Source organism: Pezoporus occidentalis, unplaced genomic scaffold (assembly GCF_034315485.1).
Source record: "Pezoporus occidentalis ecotype Australia unplaced genomic scaffold, CSIRO_AGI_Poc_V1 ctg12, whole genome shotgun sequence".
NCBI classification, from domain to species: domain Eukaryota; kingdom Metazoa; phylum Chordata; class Aves; order Psittaciformes; family Psittacidae; genus Pezoporus; species Pezoporus occidentalis.
Window position 1 is genome coordinate 2,480,963 of NW_026912994.1, and position 24,274 is coordinate 2,505,236.

A 24,274-nucleotide genomic window follows, 5' to 3' on the forward strand; every position below is an offset into this window, starting at 1 on the left:
AATCTCTCTTAATTTTTAAAGTTTCTTGAAGTTGGTATTTTTTTTTTTCTCCTGTGATTTAATACAAACTCACTCTTCTGATCTAGAGTATGCATGCAAACATCTTAAGGCTTATAGAAATTAACGTAATTCATCAGCCCTTGTCCGTGATTCATGCATGGAGCGCCTACACAGTTCAGATGCAGTATTTCAACCCTTCTGTTGTATATAAATTATTGCCACTAATTTTGAATACTCCAAAACATGAGATGCTTAACAAGTGCTAGATGACAGCAAAGGGTCAGAATGTATCAGAGTATTTATGTAAAATAATTAGGATCCCTAAATGACACTTCTTTTTTTTTTCTTTTTTTTTTTTTTAAACCAGTGTTTAAAAATCTTGCTATCCAATTACTCTAGAAATCACCCATTAAGAGTAGAGAGGAAAACCTCATTACTTTGTGTATCTCTTGGCTGTCTTTGGTTTGGACTGACATGCCCTCAGTTAATTCCATCAAGGATGGCACAATTCCAGCTAAAGCTGACATTACACACAGGAAACGGGACATCACCTTCATGTGAAAAAATAAAATAAAATGCTTTTAGGCACAGGATTGATACATATTTGTGTCTCGGGTAGTGAAAACCAAGGCTTCTGCAGGAAATTGTGTATATTTCTTTGTTTCCCCAAGAAAGATGCAGTGTCTAAACATCACAAAGTCGGTAGTAGAGCAGCAGGTACACTAATTGATGAGCAAGTTACTCATCACTTGCTGCTGTAGATTTTCCAGGTGGTGATGCTAAGATCTTGAAAATGCAATTCAGTTAAATACTGTGAAGAACTTCTCCAGTAAGCAACAGTTAATGGCAAAAAGTTAGATTAGCAGAAATATAAAGGTTTATCTTTATATTCTCACTGTTAATTCACATTAAGTTCCCTGTGGATTGAAAGATTCACATCTAAGAAACACTGACAGCAAAGTTTATCACTTGCTACTTCAGACATAAAATTAAGGGCATTTTTAAAGTTATATTTTTGAATGCTAACTGGCAAGCTGGTATATAAAACAGAAAGCTATCATGTAATGTGAATTGTCACTATATATCCTGTGTAGCAGCCAACAATGAATATTAATCTACAAACAAGTATTTTCAAGCCTTTCACACTATAGTTTTTCAGTCTTATTTGAATAAACAGACTGTTTTGCAATAACTGTGACTAATATCTCTAGGCACATAACATTTGAGATGGATCTGCAATTCCGTGCAGCACTATTCAACTGCAGAAAAATTATTAGCGTTAACCAGGAGCTAAATTACAGCTTTGATTTCACTGGTACTGCATTATACCTGTGAATTCTAAAATGCTGAATGAATGAAAGGTTCGCTTTAATTTTTGTGAAAAGGAAATAGATTCTCTTTAAATGGAGTAGTGTCATTATGTTTGTTTAGCACCTTCTGTATATGGCATAGTGAAGTTACCAGTGTTCAGAAGGCAAAACAATAATGTATTAGGCCACTTAATAAAAGCGCAAGATAATAATGATTATTAATACAATTGTTATATGCAGGAATTGAAGAGGGAGTTTTGCTTTGTTTGGAACATAAGAGAGGAGTTAAAACTACCCATTTCTACTTTATGAAAACTTTTACGTTAGGCTCAGTTATTCCTACACATTGAACTCCACAATGTGCATCCATATTCACTGAACTGCATCTTCTCCATGCTCCAGCTCTGACTACAGGTCAGTAAAGGCCATCCCCAAGATCCTTTCTTCATGCATTGCAGCTATTCTGGGAGCATGGCTCTAGCTCTTTGCTTTCCATCAAAGCAACTTTTTATACTCACCTTCCTTGGCTGGTGCGCAGCTTGCTCTGCCTTCCAAAAGGACATAAGAGGCTGCTGCATGGTCACTTGCAATGTGCCTGTCACTGGGGCAGATAAGAGCTGGAGCATCGCGCTCATGTAAAGCTCCATACCTGCAGAGAACTGAACCCGAGCAGCACTCTGCTGTGTCATTTTGTAGCCCATTTAGTCCCTGTATGCTCTAATCTTGCCAGTGCAGCTAATTGCCACTACTGTACCAGACTGATGTGTGTGTATCTGTTTACAGCATCGGTAGGGATGACAGGGTTGGAGTTGCAGCCTAGCAAGAAATTGTGCTTTCAGTGCCTTTGTGCTATATCCTCCACCCAGAATTTACTGAGAATTAGCCGATATAAGTAAAGGCACTGCTTTGGCTTAAGTATTTAACAGGCCTATGCAACATAAATGCATGCTTGTATGCTGTTTGCTGACACAAATGTTCCAGTTCTTACTCCCTTTCTGGGCCTTTACTGAACTTCCTGCTTATAGCTTACCATTACAGTGAAATACTTTGCTCTCACTAAATCTACTTTCACTAAATCCCTGATATACTTAAAGTTTATCTCCAACCATTATCACATGATGCTGTCTAGCCTATGCACCGTTTAGAAAGTGCCACACTTCTCATGACTAATCCGCTGACCCCAGAAAGTCAGGCTCCACAGTGCTGTTGCCTGTCCTGTGCTGGGACTGTGAGCTCATCTTGGAAGCAGTGATGGTGGTTGTCGGCGAGCTGCAGCAGTTGGGATCAGAGCTCTGTATGGGAAACCTGCTTTGCAGAACTTCCAGGAAAGGTTAGCTTCCTCACACACATTGAATTCAATTGTTACCAGCAAGAAAATATATTGAAAGTTTTAGAGATTTTTTTTTTCATTTGCACACTCAGGGCTGATGCTGTTGCATTTATGAATGCTTTTATTTTCTTGAATATCTCATGGAAATTAGTGGAAATTTTGGTTGAAGAAAGAGGGTGATTTGGGCAACAGTTTATAACTGATTCATGTCTTGGACTCCACTGTGTCCTACAATCAGTCAGTATCCTAAGTTAAACCAGGTGCAAGCCCTGGCAATGGCAGCTGACATTAAATATGCTTCAGGTAGAACACAAGCTGACAGCGCTCCCTGGGAGCATGGCTGCTGCTTCATTTATAATAAAGCTATGAAAATGCATAGGTATATTCATGTATTAGCTTCTGAGCAATCATTTTTTCTTTATACAAACACAGAGTGAAAAAGCAAACCCATGCGCAGGTGTTTAGGAGTATATTTATTTGCATGTTCCATCAATTTTCTGTGTTACATGTTTGTGTAGCATATCGATGAGATGGATGGATGTAAGTCAGAGTAGTTCCACTGAATTAAGTGTACCAGGAAGAGGCAGGGTGCTGGAAGCAGCTTCTGAGATTTCCTGAGCATGACTATATTTTTAACACTGAGATACATTTTTCTTGACTCTAGATATGAATGTATGAGGCATTGCAAGCAGAGCCCTTGACACAGCTGATTAATATTCAAAATGTGCTATAAAAAGTTCCCTCCTCTCCTTGAAAAAGTTTGTGGCTAGAGCAGAGCATGGTAGCAGGAGGGCAAAAAAGGGATGGCAGCAGAAAGCAAGCAGAACCTGTCTGGAATGGAAGTCTCAGCCTCTGGTACTGCGCTGTGCCTTCTCTCTGCTCTTCTCCAGTTTCTCTGTTTTCCATCCAAGAGCTGATATTTGGGTTTTGCTAAACCCCAGGTGTTTAAAAGACTACTTTTCTTTTAAAAGACTACTGCTTTTTTTTATGTAGTTTGGTTTTTAAGTACAAATGAACCCACCACATGAAGATACACTTGGATTTCTTCCTTGTCAGATGTTTCCAGAGTAAATGTGAGGACAAGTGATAATGCAGCAGTGAAAGAAGATGGTAGAAAACTTCAGGTCTCTAGGTATTTGTTGTTAGGATGGATGGCAGTGGTTATTCCAAGTGAGTTAATAGGTCTGATACATTCTGAGAATTAAGCATCTTTATCTGTGAATCCCAAACATCTATAATCACCTTGGAATTTGATTTCCCCAACTGTGCAATAGATCCGATGAACGTTTTTCTATCCTTGCTATAACTCCTTGTCTTCTTTAGTCAGTGTGAGGCACAAGCAAGTGCCATATGTCTACATAAGCCAAATGCCTCCAACAAGCAGTTCCTCTGTGTGTTGTGTTGATTTATATTCATAAAAAAACATCCAAGAAATGATTCAGAAATTGTAATTACCTGGTAATGTCAGAAACTGATTAATTAAATGTTCCAGTGTTTACTCTGCATCTTTATCGCTGCTAACATTTCTGGGCACTTTTTTACAGCATCAGTGTCTTTGCTTGGGGAAGTTTATTAATGTAAATTGGATTTGACATACACAAGACTACAGCTAATTATTTCATGTAAATATACACACTGTGTAGCAGCAAACTCATAGAATCTGCACATCTGCACACCTTATCTTCTTGCCTTTATTTATTTAATTTTTTTTAAGCTCTGAATATCTGTTTTAGCTATACAGAAAATTCCTATTGCCCTAAATAATACTGATGCCTTTTCATTTGTGGAATTTCTGGGATATAAACATTCCTGACACCCTGACACCTCCTTAACTTACACAAAGTCATCAGTAAATTTGAACAACCATGAACTCTCACATGTACCACTATGCTAAACTTTACTTTGTACGTTCGTTTTGTATTTCACTATATAGAGAGGTTTTACACTGATTGCGGACAAGAACGTTCCATATGCTGAGGTAACTGGGACAGCATCCCCAAACCTCCACAGGAGACACACTAAGGGTGCTGTGGTGCAACCTCTTCGTCCATATCCATTGTTCTTCCTGGCAAAAGGCAGGTTTTCCCTATTTCCCACTGAAATCCTTGGCTGCTGCAATGGCCTCCATTTTTTGGTAGGTTAGAAGCTCAGAGATTTCTTGTACTTTTCCTTCCTTGGCACTAGCACCGGTGAGCGCAGCCCCTAATCTGCACCATCACCTGCATCTGCTGCAATTCCTGCTCACTGCCTGCTGCTCAGGATCAGGCCCTAACCAGCCTGCTTGAACTTCATTCACAGTGAGCAATGCTCAGGATAGATGGGTACCCATGGACACCTGGCTTTTATGCAGACTGGTTACAAAAGGATATTCTGATTTGGCCCCAAATACAAATCAAGGGCATTTACCTATTGATGCTTGTAAGAAACACTTTTATATGACCTTGGGGTTTGTTCCGGCAATAACAATGTGTACCTCTGATGTATTATGCATTGAAGCCGCTAACTTGTGTTAAAAACTCCATGACCTAGAGGATGTCTAATAAATGGAAACTTTTCTGGTAAGATATCATCTTTTTCCATTTCAAGATAATTCTAGTAAGTTCCACGTAATGCTTTGTATTTGCTTTTACTGGTTTATACTTCTTTCAAGGAAAGGAAGTCAGCTAAAAATAGCATGGATTTCCCTGTTGGACAAAATGTCCAGTTTCCTTTACTTACACAGCCAAATAGAATTATTTGTTCAGTATTTAGTAGAAATGACAAGACTTCCATATCCTGTTATTTGCATAAAGACATTTAGGCCAAAGAAATGCTAACTTTCTGGAGTAAAAGGTATTTTTACAAAAAAAAAATCTGTCAAGTTCTAGACATGTTCACTGTACTTACTCACTTTTGCTGTCCTTCTTTCTGGTTTTAGTTCTAACTTTACTCAGCACTCTCTTACTTTATGTCCTATCTTAGTTTGAAAAATATTCCAGCCTGTCAAATAAGCACTTTTTTTTTTAATGTATCCCAGTTTTAAATTGTCTGTCCAAGTGTCTATTTTCAGTGGGCAGTATTGTATTACTGTGAATTTTGCAGCATCCAGTCCAGCTGAAAACTGCTCTGCTATTTTTCTGCCTGAATCTGTCATGAGGCTTCCCTTTGGAAAGCTGAAACATATATTTTTGTCTTTTTAGTTTCACTCCTCAGCATCACGCGGGATCTGGAAAGCTCTGGGATTCTTTCCTTCATTCTCAGTACCAAGATGCTTAATTGATGTACATCAAATCTACTTTAATATAATTAACCTCAATTAAATGAACTTTTTAGCTTTTCCTCTTCCAGAATTTAAGCCTAGAATGATCGCTATCCTCCTACCTGCTATGATTTTGTTACCATATCAAGGCCCATGTAGGTTGTGTAACTGACATGTAAAACCACTGTAACCCTTAAAGGGTGAGCAAACAAAGCAGCCAAGCATCTGGAGATCGGAATGGTGGCGGTGTTTTATACCAGCTCTGTTCCTCATCTTCCAGCTGTGGTCTACTAAGCCAGGGAAGAGCCCCCAGAGAATACGGGTCTATATGTATTGCCTGCACATGCCTGCCTGAGCTGTGAGATTTGCTGGTAAAGAATGTCTTGGTGGAAAACAAGTTTTTATAAGCTGGTGGAAGATAACATAAAACTGTTCTCCATGGCCCTGTGTGGGAAGAACGCAAAATCCGGTGTGAGTTAGTAGCAGAGTACCCGTGTTACTATCCCAGAGCTTCTACTTTGGGGACAAACTGGCAAAGGTTCAAATGCAGCGGGGGTCTGTACGCCAGCTGCGAATCTGGATAGCACTCCTTTGCCAACTCTCTGCGTCTCTGCACTCAGCATGCACAGGATACAGAATCTGTCCGTTAGCTAATGAGCTTGTGCTGTTTCAGGCTTTATTAAACTCTGCTGTCGTCTGTGGATAGTGCCATTTAGTAGGGTGCAAAGCAGAAGCCAAGCAGCAGCAGGAGGAAAACCCAGCTGATTTCTTATGAAAACAAGTGGCTTCAGAGGAGTCGGTAAATCAGTTTTAATCACTGCAGCTGAGATGCAGTGTGAACTGTTCACTGAGGCTTAAGTGATTTTGAACAATTAAAAAATTTACTCAACGTATTTATTAAAATAATCATTGCTGTTTTACCATAATGGTGTAATGTGCACAAGGGCTCTTGCCAGCCTTCTGCTCCATCGCAGAGGCTCTAAACGTACACTTTCATGCCAGTTGTTAATAAAACTGTCAATTAAAGTAATGTTTTGCAATCAGGTAGGAAAAGAATAAATCAGCAATAATGGCAGTTTTAAAAGAACTTTTCTTAAGGCACATGGTTGAGGTTTTATTGGTATTTAGCACCAAAGGTAAGCAGTCTAGCCAGGTGCGGTATTTGAAGGGAATGATGAAAATACCTAATCCAAAGAGGTTTTATTTTTTTTTATATACTGATTTATTTTTAGTATGCAGCTGAGTAATGTTGTATAACATACAGCTCACCCAAATCCTTAATTATAACACTTTCAGACATTCAAAAAACATAGTCCAGGCAAGAATACATACATATATAAGTCCTCTTGGGCTGCTGGGAAACAGCCTATTTTCTATCAAAGGTTTGTGCAGCAGGATGATAACAAAAATAAATATTTTATAGAAGTTACAGTCTTCTCTAAAGCCACTCTCTCTAGATCTAAAGCTTTCCCCTAGGGCACTTCTCCAAGATCCTTCAAAGATGACTTGTATCTCCACACTTAGTGTAACAGCCTCAATGTCCCCCTCGTTGCTTTGCCAACAGCATTTCCCAACTGCAACAGTCTGCTGTTTGGCTGCAGACAGCTTTGTTGTTGTTTGATTTCTAGTAACCTTTCCCTGTGAAAATACGACTTTCTGCATTGTTCAGTTGATTGTGTGCTCTCTATGCAGTTCCCTGTCTCCAGGGCTGGATGGCTTGAGATACTCGTGCGAACTTGTCTGCGCATTTATCAGCTTGTTCATTCAGTGTTTTTCTCCGCAGTGACAAACATCCTCCTCTGTGAAGCCCAAGAGCCTAAATCCATGCTAATCTTTCCTATCTGGTTTCAAATACAAATATCAGTGGAGTCAAGGAGTAGTGTTGCAGAGGACTGTGTTAGGGCTGTCTGATGAGTGTCTGTCTCAACTGAACCACGAAGGGAGTTAGATGTGCCACAGGGACAATGGGAGGCTTTGGTCTCTGCAGGGCTGAATATGACTTTTACCTCACAGCTGGTCTGTAGGAAGATGAGTGCTGGCCTTGTCTCTATCCCAGTTCCCCTGATTTCTATACAACTGGGACATTTCCACTGTGCAGGCAGGCACTGTGCTGGGAACTTGCTGTGGCAGGCATGGCAGCTGGCATGTCCCTGCATGCCTGGTTGAGGAAGGTGGGTTCTGGAGACTTGGGGCATCACTGTTGCAGGACAGCCCGATCCCACCACAACGCCACCACCTCCGAGTGCCCACTGCCCGGTAGAAGCGCAGAAGCACATGCTTAACTTTTAGCGCATGAGAAGCCCTATTGAATTAAGTACGCAATCAAGTGATTTGCTGGATCAGCGACTGTACCCTTAATCCTTTCCACATATCGCTAAGCTCATTAAACTCTCTTTGATACCAAGCTGTGCAAGTTCCTTAAGAGAGGCAGAGACTATGTGCTATTTTTTAGCTTAAATTTATCACCTTCAGCTTCCAGCAAGGGACTCCTGTGCTATAAGCCTAAGGTTGCCCTAAGGGTTTGCTCTGTAACAATGGATGGGAAAATGTTCTGTGTGCTCTATAATTTTTGATACCCTGCCCAGGATAATAACATGGATATGCCAGAACAAATACCCACGTAACCAACCAAAATACCGAGCAGTGGATCCCAGGCCTCAGTGGAGGCACTTCATTTCCTTTCCCTTCCCCCATTTTTTCTTTATTTGACAGCTGTCCAGCTAACAAAGAAAAGAAAGATACAAAGCGGCAAAACAAGCATTGCAAAGCTAGATACTTAGTTCTGTCAGAAAACATACTTCGGTATATTTGTAGGTTTGTGCCCAAACTAGTGACTATTTTGGTAAAGCAATTCTCTAATGCTCTCTAAATTAGATGAGCTGGCATGTGACATTTGCATACCAACTCCTCCTGGATGCCAGAATCAACGCAGCTGTTAGAAATCTCTTTTACTGCGTTTACACATATTACATAAGGTTTTCTTTAAACCAATGCAGTTATCTGCCATCACAGGAGCATAGATGGAGGAGTGAAATCTTCCTCGCTGGAAACTAACTTATTGAGAAGAAAGCAGACAGGTTTCACCCATTATTCTGAAAAGGATTAAAAAATGCTTCCTCTTTTTTTGTTTTAATCATGGACTCCTCAGTACTCCTGCAAGTTGAGAGGAATTGCTGGAGGCTGGAGTGGGACTTGAAGCAGAGCCAGTGCAGCTCAGGCTGCTGAGGTCTAGTCCAATAGCGAATAACAGCATGGATGGCAATTCCACAACCAGCAGAGCTGCTATAGAATATCATCAGCTTTATAAAAATGCACTAATTTGGAGCCTGCAACTTCAGATAAAAAATGTGGCATAATTTGGGAAGTGTTGACTTGGCCTTACACAGCCTTAGCCCCTCCTGCTTTGCAGGGGGTCAGTGTTTAGCCTTCTGCTAGTGGGAACAGGAAGAATTGTAAGCCACTTTGGAAACCCGGGGACTACTGTGCTTTCTCCCCTGTCTGATTGATCTTACTAGTATCTAGTATAAGTATCAGTCTTGTCTACCTAAATGATTCTTATCCTTATTCAGTTATTGGACCTTGTTTCTGTTTTCATCATTTTTTTCTGACATATGTGTGAGTCACGTGGATCCTCCTTCCAATAATACAAACTCCTGAAGTCATACATTTGCACTGTAAAATGACGCTCTGTGTAATTTGTCAGTCTAAACAGTTACTCATGCTACTCAAAGCCTACATGGTGCAAGCAGTCGTATGACAGAGTTCCAAGGAAGCTGCAAAATGTTTCTATTACTCCTTTCGATGTGATCTATTGGGTACTGATAAATGTCGGTACTTTACTGAATTGTATATTCAGTCTTTGTGAATATAAAGTCATAGAATCATTTAAGTTGGAAAAGACCTTCAAGATTATTGAGTCCAGCCATAAATAAGTGTGATTACTGTGAGGTTTTTTCTCACATTTTCTGCTTTCACTGAATGTGCTATATTATTCAAAATCACAGAGTTGCTATTTCCTTCATGTTGACAAAATATTACTGGCTTCTGATCCAGGGTTTGGGGAATTTGTCTTATTGTGATAGCGGGTAATAGACGAGAGCAGAAACCTGGGCTTGGGAACAGAGACCTTATCTGAAGCAGATGGCTTGCTTCGGACATTGGCTGGCATGTGAATGTGCCACAGCAGCACAGAAGGAAGGAGGTACTTCTAATCATGTTTCTATCAAATCATGGTTGATTTTTTCAGGTCACGTTGGCACACTGACAGATTACATACAGCACTGCAGGTCTTCAAGAGAAATATAGTAATATTTCTGATTTGCCACAGGGAAAACCTAAAATTAAGGCAGCGGTCGTACAGGATTAACACATTGCTTTTTTTTCCCCACTGTCTTTATTTCTAGACAATATTTTTGAGAAAATTGCTTCAGAGTGAGTTTTTTTTATATTATCATGGTAGAATTATGCAGAATAAAACTGCTGATCCTATCCTTGCCCTTAGGGCAAAGTGCACTGATGAATAAATCAGGAATATTGTTTAATATTACATTAAAAAGATGTAAAGGCATTAATACTAATTTATACCAGGTTCATTGTAGTAAAAACCAGCAAGTTAAAAAGGCAGCTTGTTTTAAAGAACTCGGTACTGCAAGTAATCATTGTTATGCATTTGTAAAGTTTATTTTTTTTATACTGCAGTATCTGTGTAATATAGAATACTTCACTTGCATTGCCTTAGAAGCAGCTTGCCACTTAATTGACGTACTGTATGCCAAGTGAAATTCAACTCAGTTGAGTAGCAAGGAGAGTAGGAGGGTTTAATCTAAACAGCACTGGTAAAACAGCTATATTCATGCCACTGAAGTTCATGGCATTTCTCAGGATTTGCATTATTTAATGTTTTCTGAAAGTAACATCCGCAAGACACATCTACCCACAGCAGTTAGATTTCAATTTAAGCTTGGGGCAACAGTTTCACAATCCCCAAAGTTTTCCAAGCAATGCAGTTTGAACAGGACATGGCTGAGGTGCATTTGCACAGTCTCCTCGGGAGCAACATCTCACTCTTCCTCCCCATCTGTGCCAGGGACCATTTCCTTGTGTCACAACAGCCTCTAAGGAACCACTCTCTCTCTAAAGCAGAACAAGAAAATAATTACTGTGAGCAAAAAGATAGAACCACTTAGAATAATTCCAGTCCTGAAAAATAAAAAAGTACATTTATACATACATTATGATCATTAAAATCAGCTAACATTCATCCTCACCTTGAGAAGACATGATGACATGCTGTCCCTGTTGTAGCTATCTCATGTTCCTGGCCATGAAGATAAATAGCTCAGAAGAACCAACTACTTTGCAATGAAAATCTTTATTCGTACACCAAATTAGTAATAAGAGAGAAGAAACAATTCCTAATGCAAAGAAGAACCAATGTGATTAGTCCACAGGTAAAACAGTGGAGCTATAAAAATGGAGCTTTTGTCTCCAGAAAGTGAAGATATAGATTCTTTTCCATATATTACTCCAATACTTGTTATTTCCTGAAGTATGAGGTTTGAAACATATTTTTGTTTTGGTGAGGTATTTCAAGAGAGTTTTATTCTTACTGATAGGCTTTCAGAATAATAGTAATGTGGCTGGTATAGAATAATAGTAAAGTGTTGGTACTGCAGTCATACAAATATATTATATTGCATGTTATTGTGTAGGTATATTCTGAAATATTTTATATAAATAACACTGAAGTTGCCATCCCCCTGGAAGTGAAGTGGTGCATTTCTCTTGCCAATATATTTCTCTGCTGAGAAGAAACATCTCTTTGCACTGAATTTAAAGGACAGTCTTCAGTAAGCAAAAAATCCAAATTGTTCATCTGCAAATGATTATTTATCAGAAATTCTGTCCAGAATCAAATGTGTATAGATGATACTGCAGGTTATGGCATCTGCAAAAGCTGAACTGGAAATGATACAGGAGCTGAGTTATAGTTTCATTTTCAAATAGGGTACAGGCTATAATATTTAAGTCAAATATTCCTTTCACTTTGATTTATACCTAAAATAAACGAAATGTGCACCAGAAGAGTGACTGCACTGTTGAGAACTTATTTTTCAGTCTGGATTCAGGGAACACAATTCTGGGCTTAGAATATGGGTATGCATTTATTTTTCTCTAATTTATTTGTGCTGCTTGCATAGCCTCACCAACTTTTGTCTTCCCCTCAAATAATCTTTAAGAAGTGTATTGGGCTGCTGCCCTGTTCACTTGGTAGGCACCCAAATTTAGTTTTGATCTAAAATTTTACATCACTGTGTGATTTCTGTGTACATAGGAGAACCTTGGGTGCAAAACCACAAACTGACTCTGTCTTTCACTCAAAATTTTACAAATGCTTCGAAAATTGAAAAACTAACCTTTTTATCATCTTTTATTTAGGAATATATGGACTCAAACAAGTACATTGAGCATTTAGTGACTCAGCTGGAAGAACAACGCTGGAATTTATGGAGGCAAGTACTGTGCACACATGTTTTTATGTTGCTATTTTGGAAAACACACTGCAATCCATACTTTTCATTCTGGAGCTCAAATAAATGATTGCGTATTCAGTTTCTCCACTGTTTAATTCTTTGAGGACTAGAAAACCTTACGTAAGTGGAATAAGTAGGGCTTCACACACAAGTTGAATCTTGCCTTTGCTAATCAGGCAGTTACACACATGCACAGGTTTCCTCATGTTGAATTTGCTAAGCAGTGGACGCTAACTACTTCAGATTCTTTTAACTGGACTCAATTTAAGAAATGGTCTTATATTCTTGAATGTGTTTTCACCAAATGACACACAAATTAGCCAAAAAACCAGCATAGCAGCATGAGAAATTAAGAGTTTTGAGACTGAAATAAACATGTTTTTAAAATTTTGTAGTATTTTTGATGATCCAGATTTTATGTTTCTCCTTTGGTTTTGTTGGTCAGTGCAGGCTGCCCAGTCTTAGCTCTGGTTTAAGCAAAGCAGTGATTTCCACATGCTACTGTGCACCTCCTGGGCTTTTCTGCTTTGCTGCACAGCAAATGTGGTAACTGCACGAGCACTTCTGAAGAGCTCCTTAAACAGTAAGACTGCTGTAGGATCTTGCAAAACTCCATGCATTTGTCTGGTCTAGTAAATATCATCTACTCACAGGGGGAGGTGGTCACAAAGGTGCTCACTTCATTCCAAAGTTTTCCTCTTCACAATAACAAGTTTATTGCATATTGTGCTTAAGTGTTTTTGCCAGAAATTTCCAAAATTTATCAATCATCACTCAACTGTGATGGCAAAAATTTCTAAACCTATAGATTCTTTTTTCTTGTATTTCAGCAGTACTGTTCTCTAGCTGTTTTGTTAGGGCTGTTCTAATATGAAATGGTAAAAGTACTGATGAAATTACCTAATCTTTAGGAGGCTCAGAAGTGTCACACCCGTAATGAATTAATTATCTCTTGATAATTTCTACATTAACTCTTCCAGACTTTCCACTTGTATACAATTATTATTACCACAGCTGGTCTAAAAAGATCTGCATGACAGCACTTTGCAGTACTTGCTTGTACTTGGCATTTTCAAAGTATTCAGTCGCTATTAACTATCACTATCTCATATTTTTATAGTTACCAGCTAAATTCCTACCTGAGATACCATATAATATAATGGAAATGGACTAATACCAGTACTGAAACTCATTGAAGCCATATATTTTTTCTAAATGCATATATTTAACTGTATTTTTTTTTTATGAAGGCACATGAGCAGTGACAATCTTTATTAATATAGAGTCAAATGTAAAGTAATCTTCAGGGAATAATTTAATCTTCATAGATTGAAATCTATTTCACCTTAGTTCCAATCAAAGAAGAAATAATGATCTGTCTGATTTTTCAGTTGAATACCTCTTATGTACAAAAAAATGTAGTTTTGCACATGACAGTACTAATTGGTATCCAGCTCAGAAACTTGTTGACCTATAGGATATAAAGTAATATTACAGCATTTACAGCATACGGCATTTATAGGCAAAATTCAGTCTTATTTATAGGCAAAATTCAGAAAGTTTGTGTTTAATCCCTGCTTTCTTTTAATGGTACTAGGTGTCCTGGGTTCAGCAGTAGCAGTCATTTTTCCCCTTCTTGGTAGCTGGTGCAGTGCAATGTTTTGACTTTCAGCTCGGGAACGGAGCTGATAACAAGCGATGTTTTGGTTTGGCCAAGGACTTTGTGAGCCTCATGCTCTGCCAGGGAGGAGGGGGAGCCAGGAGGAAGCAGAGACAGGACACCTGACCCAAGTTAGCCAAAGAGGTATTCCATACCACAGCACGTCATGCCCAGGATGTAACTGGGAGTTAGCCGGAAGGGCTGGGGGACTGCAGGGTTGGAAGAGGTATCGGTCAGAGCTTGGTCGGGCTGGGGGGGGCGAGTTATCGGTCGGCTGGTGGTGAGATGATGTATTCTCTTCCCTTGTTATTTCCTTTATCATTATTATCATTGGTGGTAGCAGTAGTGATCTGTGTTATACCTTAGTTACTAAACTGTTCTTATCTCAACCCGTGGGAGTTGCATTCTTTTCGATTCTCCTCTCCGTCCCTCCGGGAGCAGGGGGAGGGCAAGAAAGGGGGGGAAGTGAGCGAACGAATTACCTGACTGGGTTTAAACCACGACAGTTCTTTTTGGCGCCCAACGTGGGGCACGAAGGGTTGAGATAACAACAGATCTGACTGGATTAATAGTAGCTCGTCACAATGCTGATTTATTGGCTCTCAGAGTTGTTCTTGTTGATCTCACAGCTTCAGAATGTTGTAACTTACGTAGAGCCGGTATTTGCTGTGATAGCGTTTATCAAGTATGGGGCCTGGGCTAAGGTTCTTGTCTCACTGTGCTTTATGGCAATGGCTTGTAATACGGGCGGGCTCCAGCAGCAGGGCGGGACGGACGTGGCCGTGGACTTGTACCTGGCCGTCCGGCTGCTCTTCACCGGCCTGGCCCTCACCCTACTCTCCATCTTCGTGAGGCTGCGGGGAGCCGAGGGGGCGCGGCCCCGGGAGCCGGCGGCTGCTGAAGCGGCCCGGAAGAGCGGCCCCGGGGACCAAGCGGCGGCGGGAGCGGAGCCGGAGGCCGCGAGGGGACGGCTGCCGGTGGAGGAGGTCGGGGCGGTCGAGGAGAGGAAGGAGGCGGCTGCCGAGCAGCGGGAGAAGGCGGCGGAGGAGCCGAGCCCCGCGGAGGAGCCGAGCCCCGCGGAGGAGCCGAGCCCCGCGGCCGAGCCCAGCCCCGCGACGGCCGAGAGCATTCCCCGGAAGCCGCCCGCCGAGCCCCAGGAGGATGCAGGAGACCACGCAGCATTTCCCAGCAAGGCAGAGGAGGAAGAGCTGGACTCAGGAAAAGGGAAGCTGGCGGTGGGAGAGCCGGCAAGCACAGCAGCTACACCAGCCCCAATGACAAGTACAGCAGCTACACCAGCCCCAATGACAAGTACAGCAGCATCGTTTGAGAGTTCTGGAGGTTTTGAATGGCCTTTGAGTATCCTTGGGACCTGCCTGCTGATTGTGATGGGGATCAGCATGTTGGCACACACACAGACTGTGTTCTACCCACAACCATTTTGTCTGATCTCAAAAGTTAAGCAGAGTCAGGTTTGGGCCTTGTCTGGGGTTAGACAACGATATAGGGTGACCAAGAGATTTTCCCCAAGGCTGGACAGTCATGAGTGGCAGGGTGTGTGGGACAGTATGGGCAAGTATCTAGTCCACTGGGCCCCTCCAGTGCTTTGGAAGCGTCGGAGATGGAAGGCAGCTGTATGGAGTCCCCAGCAACAAGCTGCAGAAACTGCTTAAGGGGACAGTGAATTATTTTAAGCCTGGTGGGCCCATGGCATTTCAGGCCATCAGAGCAGAGATGCAACACAGAGATGGCCTCATGATCGAGGGGTGGACTTAGCAATGGACACTGTTGCCCAGGTTATTCACGAGTGTGAACACTGCACACAGTCTCTTCCGCTCTGGAAGACTGTTACAAGAGATGGAGCCTGACATCATGGACCAGATGGACTCAGCAGCTTTATAGGGACTGGTCCATGCACTAAGTTAAGAGTGCACTGAGATAAGAGTGATGGTATATTGAAAATGTGGGATCTGAGCATGACGTGAATGGTATGGAATAAGGGGTGGATAATGTCCTGGGTTCAGCAGTAGCAGTCATTTTTCCCCTTCTTGGTAGCTGGTGCAGTGCAATGTTTTGACTTTCAGCTCGGGAACGGAGCTGATAACAAGCGATGTTTTGGTTTGGCCAAGGACTTTGTGAGCCTCATGCTCTGCCAGGGAGGAGGGGGAGCCAGGAGGAAGCAGAGACAGGACACCTGACCCAAGTTAGCCAAAGAGGTATTCCATACCACAGCACGTCATGCCCAGGATGTAACTGGGAGTTAGCCGGAAGGGCTGGGGGACTGCAGGGTTGGAAGAGGTATCGGTCAGAGCTTGGTCGGGCTGGGGGGGGCGAGTTATCGGTCGGCTGGTGGTGAGATGATGTATTCTCTTCCCTTGTTATTTCCTTTATCATTATTATCACTGGTGGTAGCAGTAGTGATTTGTGTTATACCTTAGTTACTAAACTGTTCTTATCTCAACCCGTGGGAGTTGCATTCTTTTCGATTCTCCTCTCCGTCCCTCCGGGAGCAGGGGGAGGGCAAGAAAAAGGGGGGGAAGTGAGCGAACGAATTACCTGACTGGGTTTAAACCACGACACTAGGATAATTGGCACAAGAAACTGAAGTTTGCATATAAGATTACAGAATTCAGGAAATTATTTTTGAAAGAATAAAGGTGATAACATTACATGTGGATGACACCGCCATGGTTAAATATAAATGAACAATAAAAAATTAAAATACGGAAAAGTCATTGAAAAGTAACAGGGGTCGTGAGTTTATTTCATTATAAACAGACATTCAGATGTGTTCTGAAAATTCAGTGGTTTCGGAAAACTGAAGACTAATTTAGTTTTAGTATTAACTTATATTTAATACTATTTTTATGGAGTATCAACATAAGAAAAACAATGAGCACTGCAAGATAAACCCTTCTGGTTTCACCAGTCTTCTTTGAACACTTTATTTTTCTCTTTTAAATCTCAAAGATGTTTCATGATGGGGATTATGCTAATAGCTCACACTACACAGGGGCAGTACTAGGATGTCTATAGCCAGACAGATGTCCTAATAAATCAGCATAGACCTCTTCTCAGACTTCATTATGCTCTTGATTTGTGACTATCATGATTTTAACCCACTGGGTCACTGGGCGCTGAACCTGACATTGACCGATAACCCCTACTTTACTCTAGGTGAGCTAATAAAAAAAGACAGACACAAATTCTGACCATTTAGCTCCTTCACCATTACTTAAAGCTAGGACAGATTTATAACAGCCTGGCTAAGGCAAAGGAGACTAAAGCCGATGTCATGGTGTGCGTATCAATTTTACATTTCCTTTACATTTTCACATGTACAATGGGACCCTAAAAGACATGTGGGGACAAAAATTTCTTTTCATTTTAGAGGAGGACTGTTTATACACAGCATTAGCATCTGCTGTGGAACATTTATTGCTGTAATTGCTGTCCCAGGAGAACTGGCTATGGTTAGGTCACATTTTATAGCTTTCTACTAAAATAGACCTCTAGCCCAGCTTCAGTTGTTTTGTTCTTTAAAACCTTTACAACAAGTGAAGGTACCTCACTAGTATGTGGAGTTGCAGACTTTTTTAAACACAGATTTTCTTATGTTGAACACTTCTCTGCAATAATTATTTTCACAAAATAAATTTACCCAATGTGAGACAAACTTGACCCTCGTCAATGTAAATCGCCAATATTTATCACTGGCGATGATGCACAATAGTGATTGTTCATTCAGTGTATCAGCTTGAACCAGAACACTGGGTTATTTTAGATCTCTCTGCCCTGCCTTGTCTGGAAATAACTTTAAATAGGACAGAATTGGTTGGGGCGATCCCCTGCAGTGTTGTTTCCCACAAAGTCATTTAATGATCTGTCCACTTCAGCTAATGTGGATTACTGTGTATAATTCTTATTGCAGAATCAAATGGACAATCAACACGAGAAGCAGATATTTGCCCCTGCAGTCTTTGCTAATTGACCTTGACAGCAGATTGTAATTTTTAAGTCCTGACACATAGATCACTGAGAGCAATTACTGGTTCCCTTAATAGACAAAAGAATTCATATTTCAGTGTAGGATGCTTACCTAACTATGCAAAGGTCAGGCCCTGTTCTTAGATCTTTCAAGGGAATTTTATTATTAGCACTACTGGAAGCAGGACCAAACCTTTGGTCTGTCTTGGTGAAAGCATGAGGATATATGCATTTCAGACACAACCATCATATAGTAAATGGATGATCAGCAGCACCTTATTACCTTGTTACAAGAATGAAAGGCACAGAGGGGGAGGACCACAAATGTGCATGAGGACCGTGTGGCATTTCTCCAATGCTGTATTTTAAAACCAGAGTTTGTTAAATAGATTTGCTATACTTTCATCACCAGCATTAGCATACTTCTATGCTCCTGGGTTTAATGCTTGTATACTAAAGAGGTGCCAAGTATTAAACAGGTTGTTTTTGCTGTAATCATGAACTTCCATTGGGAGACCATAATTGCTAACAAGCAAAATAGCTCTGCAAGAATTCTTAATGGTGAGCACAGATTAAAATAACAACTGTGATTAACTTTAAACTGCTTGACTATAAAAGGACTAATCTTAGGGGAATAAATTGCGTGGCAAACAAATGAAAAACCCTATGTATGATATTACAGTAATGAAGGCTGTGAAAAAAAAAAAAAAATGCTACCTCAGCTAAATAAGGTCATGCTCTGCTCTAGTATCTTTTTCTTGTCAGGGGTTTAGTAACTTGGCCTGAGGGGAACTAAGGTCGAAGCAGCCAGGTCTTGTGGCTGAAACCCCATTTTAAATCTTTCTGATAACAGAAGTTGCCTCTGGTCTATGTTGCTAACATGAGTTATAGACTGTATTTGGAATTAATTCTCTTCCAAAATTGGTGTAGCCCATGATCAGCAGGCAGAGATTGGTTTGGTGTGGTTTGGTTTGGTTTGATTTGGTTTGTAACACCATGAGGCTTCTTCTTTTTTTACTTCTTTATCCACATGTCTTCTTGTCTTGTCACACCATCTGGCGATGAATAAAGCCAGAAGAAAAGGTGGTTTGTGCTATTAGCCATTAACACGCTCCTCTTACCTTTTTCTCAGTGTTTTGTTTTGCTGTGGGGTTTTTTTGAGGTGGTGGTGGTGCTTTTCTGGTTCATGTTTTGGGGTTTTTGTTTGGTTGGGTTTTGTTGGTTTTGTTTTTGGTTTTTGTTCACTACATCTCTATAACGTTCTTAGATATAGCAGTGGATATATATGATAAATTTGTAAAAGCTGTGAAAACACTGGTGTCTTCCTTTCAGTTTCCTTAGTGTTTTGAGGTGGGGCTGGCCGAGGCAGAGCAGAACTGAGTTTGACATTTAGGAGCCATTCAGTCATCACAGGTACTCGGGTGTTCTCAGCGAACATTGTAACATCGCATATGTCCCTCTAAAGCTGAGGCTTCTGGTTTGTGACTTTATGTGTGAAAAAAATCCCATGAAACCCATATAAGGCTACCAAGTTGTATAACAGCATTCACAATACTGCTTCAGATCCGCATTTCTACCAAGGATTAGTATTTGAATATGCGCATTAGGATACCAATTAAAAATGTATCTGATTTTTGGCCAAATGTCCTTTTCTTTAGCTGAGTGTAAATTTGGATGGTTCAGTGAGCAGTGCAGATGTAGTTACAGGCCACAAAAAGCACTGCCATTGTGTTATCTGTGAATAAAAACTGATTGCTTTGTTTGACTCCCCAGTACAATGCCTATCTCACACCACAGTTGCTAAAGATACTTTTTCATGACTGACCTGAGTGGGGGTAATGTGAGTAACGAGTATAGAGAAAAGCAAGCGTTTTACTGTTGGCCTTATAAATAATACTTTTAATAGGATCACAGAAAAGCAAGAGAGAAGAGGTTAAAGAATATTACTAATTAGCTGTATAGACTACATAAGCCCACTATAAATACTAAACTTGCAACCAAGGTAAAACACTGGATAGCTATTAGAGCACTTGTTGCAATTGCAGTAAAAGTGGTGCTTATTTAAGTGGGTGTAATTTATCTCAATGTTCAAATCAAGACTGATCACTGTCTTTCAAACAAATAAAAATAGATGCCTTGCAGAAGTTCTATTTTTTTATGATCAGTTCCACTAATTATTCATATAAAATAATTGTCTTCAACTGGTTAAAGTTGATTGATAAGTCTTTTTTTGTGTAACTCTTTACCTTGTCAATAAGTAAGTCTCCTTCAATGAGTCATTTTAACTCTCATAGTACGTATTTTGTGCAGTATTTACTAAACTGACTTAAAATTAAGCTCAAGTTGATGTGCTGTGGTAGATGAGAAATATGATCTGGAATGATTTTGCCATTATACATTCATAACAACTATTAATTTTAAAGAATATGACCCTCAGTCTGTTCTCTTTAATTGGGGAAAACTCCCATTAACATTCCCCATCAGTACTACACGAGTCAGGAGTGAAGTGTCAAGACTCAGATAGTGAAGTCATAAATAAAGGATTTGGAACTATCTGAATAGAAAATAATTTTGATACAAGCAAATCTCTGTATCTATGCTAAACTACCCAGATTTTAAAACTGCAGGCAAAATATGAAAAGGATGCTTAAGAAGTGACTTCATAAAGTCATGTGTATAAAAATAAATAAATTAACCAATGTTAAATGTAAAAATGCTAATAACATTCTGTAATTAATTAGGGATTGGGGTATTTTTGCACAGATGTATGCTTGTCATAATAGTAAGACTGCTAGAGCTATGAATTGATTTCTCAAATGAAAAAATAGAAGGCCTTGAGCAAAATATATTCTTTAGATATATTTGGTAGAATAGGGATCACAAATGTTCCCTACCAAGTTGAAAGGAAAAAAAACCTCCAGCAGGGAAGTATGTGGAAGGTCTATTTGACATATGGATGTTTGTTAAAAGCAAAATGCATGAACAGCCCAGAGTAAATTAGACCCTCATTTGTATGCCGGGAAATGAAATGTGTAATGTTGGCATGCTTCTCCATTTGTTTTACATTTTTTATAAGAACAAATGCTTTTGTGTAGGCAGATGCACATATTACCGTAGTGGCTATTTAGGGTTGGGAAGAAAATATGCTTTGAGCTCATTTTATCTGTGGCTAAGTGAAAGTGTCAGGATTTTTGTCTGTGTCTCCTGAGGAGTATGCTTTGGTTCAGGTAGCAGGCTTTGGGCACAGCACAGACACACACTGCACAACTGCATGGGGCAGCACAGGCTGACCCGAAAGGATCAGCTGTGTGGAGAAACGTTAGACCACCCGTTCACCTGAAATGGTACCCCAGTTTTCTGATATGAAACCAAATAACAGAACAACATAAGAATCTACAAGGAATGAATATGCACTCATCTGTTGTTGGTGCTCCCAGCTTATCTAGTCCTTTTTTAAAAAAATCAAGCATTTCCGAGTGGGAAGCGTCTGTACTCTGTTTTTATTATTTGGTGTTGAATTTAGTCTTCCACTAATGCCTAGGCACAGCCATCCTTATTTATGTTGAATTATATTTCACTCCTCAGATCATTCCATTTATTTCACCGGAATTATTCACAGAGCAAAGAATAATTCCTATGAGTAATACTGACATTGCCCTGAAGTCTTCTCTAAGGCTGAACAGCCCTATCTTTACATGGAGCCTCTTTTTCCTAGTTGGCAGAGGAAAATCCATGGATATATGTCAAGGCAAGGAGAATTTTGGCTCATACAAAAAGAGGATGTCAATGTATCATAAAAATGATTAGGGTACAGGCACAGGCTGTCAGGCAGGGTTTTAGATGGGGTGTTGCGTTTTAAGGAAGGACAAATGGAGAATTTATGAGTTAATGAAGTAATTTTTAAAGGAATGGTATGTCACAGTTCTGTTTAACTAATGAAGTCCTCAAGCAGGGCAGTGCTGATGGCAGATGGAGAAGAGGCCAGTGGGAAACTGTGTGTGAAGCCACACACGTTGGGTTATCACTCTTCTCTGTAGATGAGCTTCACTCTTGAAAGATAAGTTAAATAATGAAGTTTAGCATTTCTATTTCATTCTGTAATGCTCAACCATTTTTATTTTTTTCTAAATTACATTAACGTTAAGACTTTAAGACCCCAAGTGAGAAGGGCCTCATTGTTCCACATAAAGTGAGAAATGGTTTTCATCTAGTCAGCCCCAAGGATGAAACAAGAAATATCATAATTCCTTTTTTACAGAGAAAAACAAAGTTGTTAATTGGGGTTGGAAAGAGATGATCTTTAAGGTCCCTTTCAACCCAACCCTTTCTATAATTCTATGAATATACTGAGTAATGGAGCTTATACAAGAGATCTGTGTCTAGGCCAGCATTTTTCTGTGTTCCAGTTCAGTGTATCAATAATAAGGTTGTATTTCTCATGTCACAGCATGGTGTATTGTCAGCCTGTTCACTCCAATCTGGGGGATGAAGTGCCCACATCACCACTTGAATCTTTAAAAGGTTTTGTGGCTTAAAGCAAGCATGTTGACAGTCTTATCCTGTGCTTCGGACAGCAGAGCATTTTCTTCTGTCTGCACTTCACAGCATGATGAGGTGTGGAAGACGAAACCATCTTTGGAAGTGTTCTCTCCAAATCATATCCTTAGCCCTTGTCACTCTGCAGTACAAAAGTTTGTGTAAATGATCTCATCTTTTAGGAGATGGGTAGTGGCAAGGGGAGAAAGAGAAAAGAGCTTACCCTGTTCTCTCAAAGCAATTTTATTTTTTTTTTTAAGTATATTGTTGTTGCTGTGCTGGTGCAAATGTTTTTTAATATAGAGAAAACCATGGATGCAGATACCTGTGTCATCTGGCTGAGTGCATCACAGACAAATACTGCTTGAGTTGAAAGCAGGACACCTGTGCATCCAAAATATTGCTGTGATGTCACCTCTTCCTGCTATTTAAAGCTAAGTGTGCACTGAGCCGTCACTGCCACCCTCCTCCTTTTTACCACAACAGACAGCATCTCTCTCCAGTCTTTGTGTACACTTGGCAGCTAAAGATCCAGATGTGCTAGAGTGTATTTTTGCAGAAGCAGAGTTTAGCTCTGTTGCCAGCATTATCTAGGAGGATCACTGAAGCCTAGCTTCAGTGCTGACTGTAATCAGGCAGGAAGAGCTCAGGGAGGTACTTCACAGCTTTCTGAAAGTTTGCTTTAATTCTGTAGGATTTGGCTGGCTCCTTGTTTACACACGTTGCAGGAGATCCAGGGTGCACTTCCAATATAATTATATTGGAAAATTATACTGCTTTATTTGTTAATAAAGGGGCATAACTGTGTCTATAGAAATCCATATTCTGGGATATAGACCATTCACACATTATTTTTTTTAAAATCAGGAGTAAATTCCAGCATAGTCTGATGCAGAGAAAATATTGTGCATTTATAGCATAAACCTGTATAAACATTATTGTAATGGGTTCCACAAGGGACAAGGTTTCAAATATAAGGCAGCATTCATCAGATATGAAAGACCTGAGCATATTTTTTTTCCCTATTTAAATCAGCATAGCTCAGAATTTGCAAACTCTTACGTAGATATTCCCCTGAGAACTTCAAAAATTAATAAACCCTGCAAAATACAGACCTCTTAGTTTTATTACCACCTGATTAGCTAAGCAGAGTCTAGAATGTGTAACTTAAATAAGCAGAAAATAGAAGACTAGATTAATCTTCAGCAAATGCCTAGAAGAAAGAAGATACCAGCTTTTGCAGGATATTTAATTTGCTGTAATTTATGCAGCACCTTTAAAGACAGCAGAGGAATAAGCCTATGTGCTTCCACATGCTGCCAGAATTGACACATACTTGTGCTGTTCAGCACCTGAGGTTTGATGATACCTCTGAATTCTTCCCCATTCAATTCCTGATAATGCTTTAACAAATCCAGTATTGTTTGTCATTCAGCAGATTCTTAGTCCTCTACCAGGCAAGTCAAGATCCTGTTAAGTCCTTCTGAGAGAAACAAGTACATACAACGTGGTTTCTGTAAGGCTTCCTGTATTTTTAGGATCTTCTACTCTTCCCAGCTGGGCAAGAAAGATCAAATGCAAAGGAAGTACTTGTCTTCCTGCAGAGCTCTGGGAGAGAGCGGTCCAGAAACACAGATCAAAAGTTGTAAGCACTCTCAATCCCTCTTCTCCTTTTCTCTA

The 24,274-nt window shown here is 40.1% G+C and overlaps 1 protein-coding gene across 10 annotated transcripts in view; it reads left to right on the forward strand.

Annotated features, from left to right (window-relative positions):
* The window catches only part of NCKAP5 (NCK associated protein 5), a 530,111-nt gene that overhangs the window by 239,380 nt on the left and 266,457 nt on the right, over positions 1–24,274 (forward strand). For all 10 annotated transcript variants that reach the window (XM_062605646.1, XM_062605676.1, XM_062605694.1 and 7 more), the window contains one exon: positions 12,317–12,394. In XM_062605646.1, the coding sequence (XP_062461630.1) occupies positions 12,317–12,394 (78 nt within the window). The remainder of the gene's footprint in view (positions 1–12,316; positions 12,395–24,274) is intronic.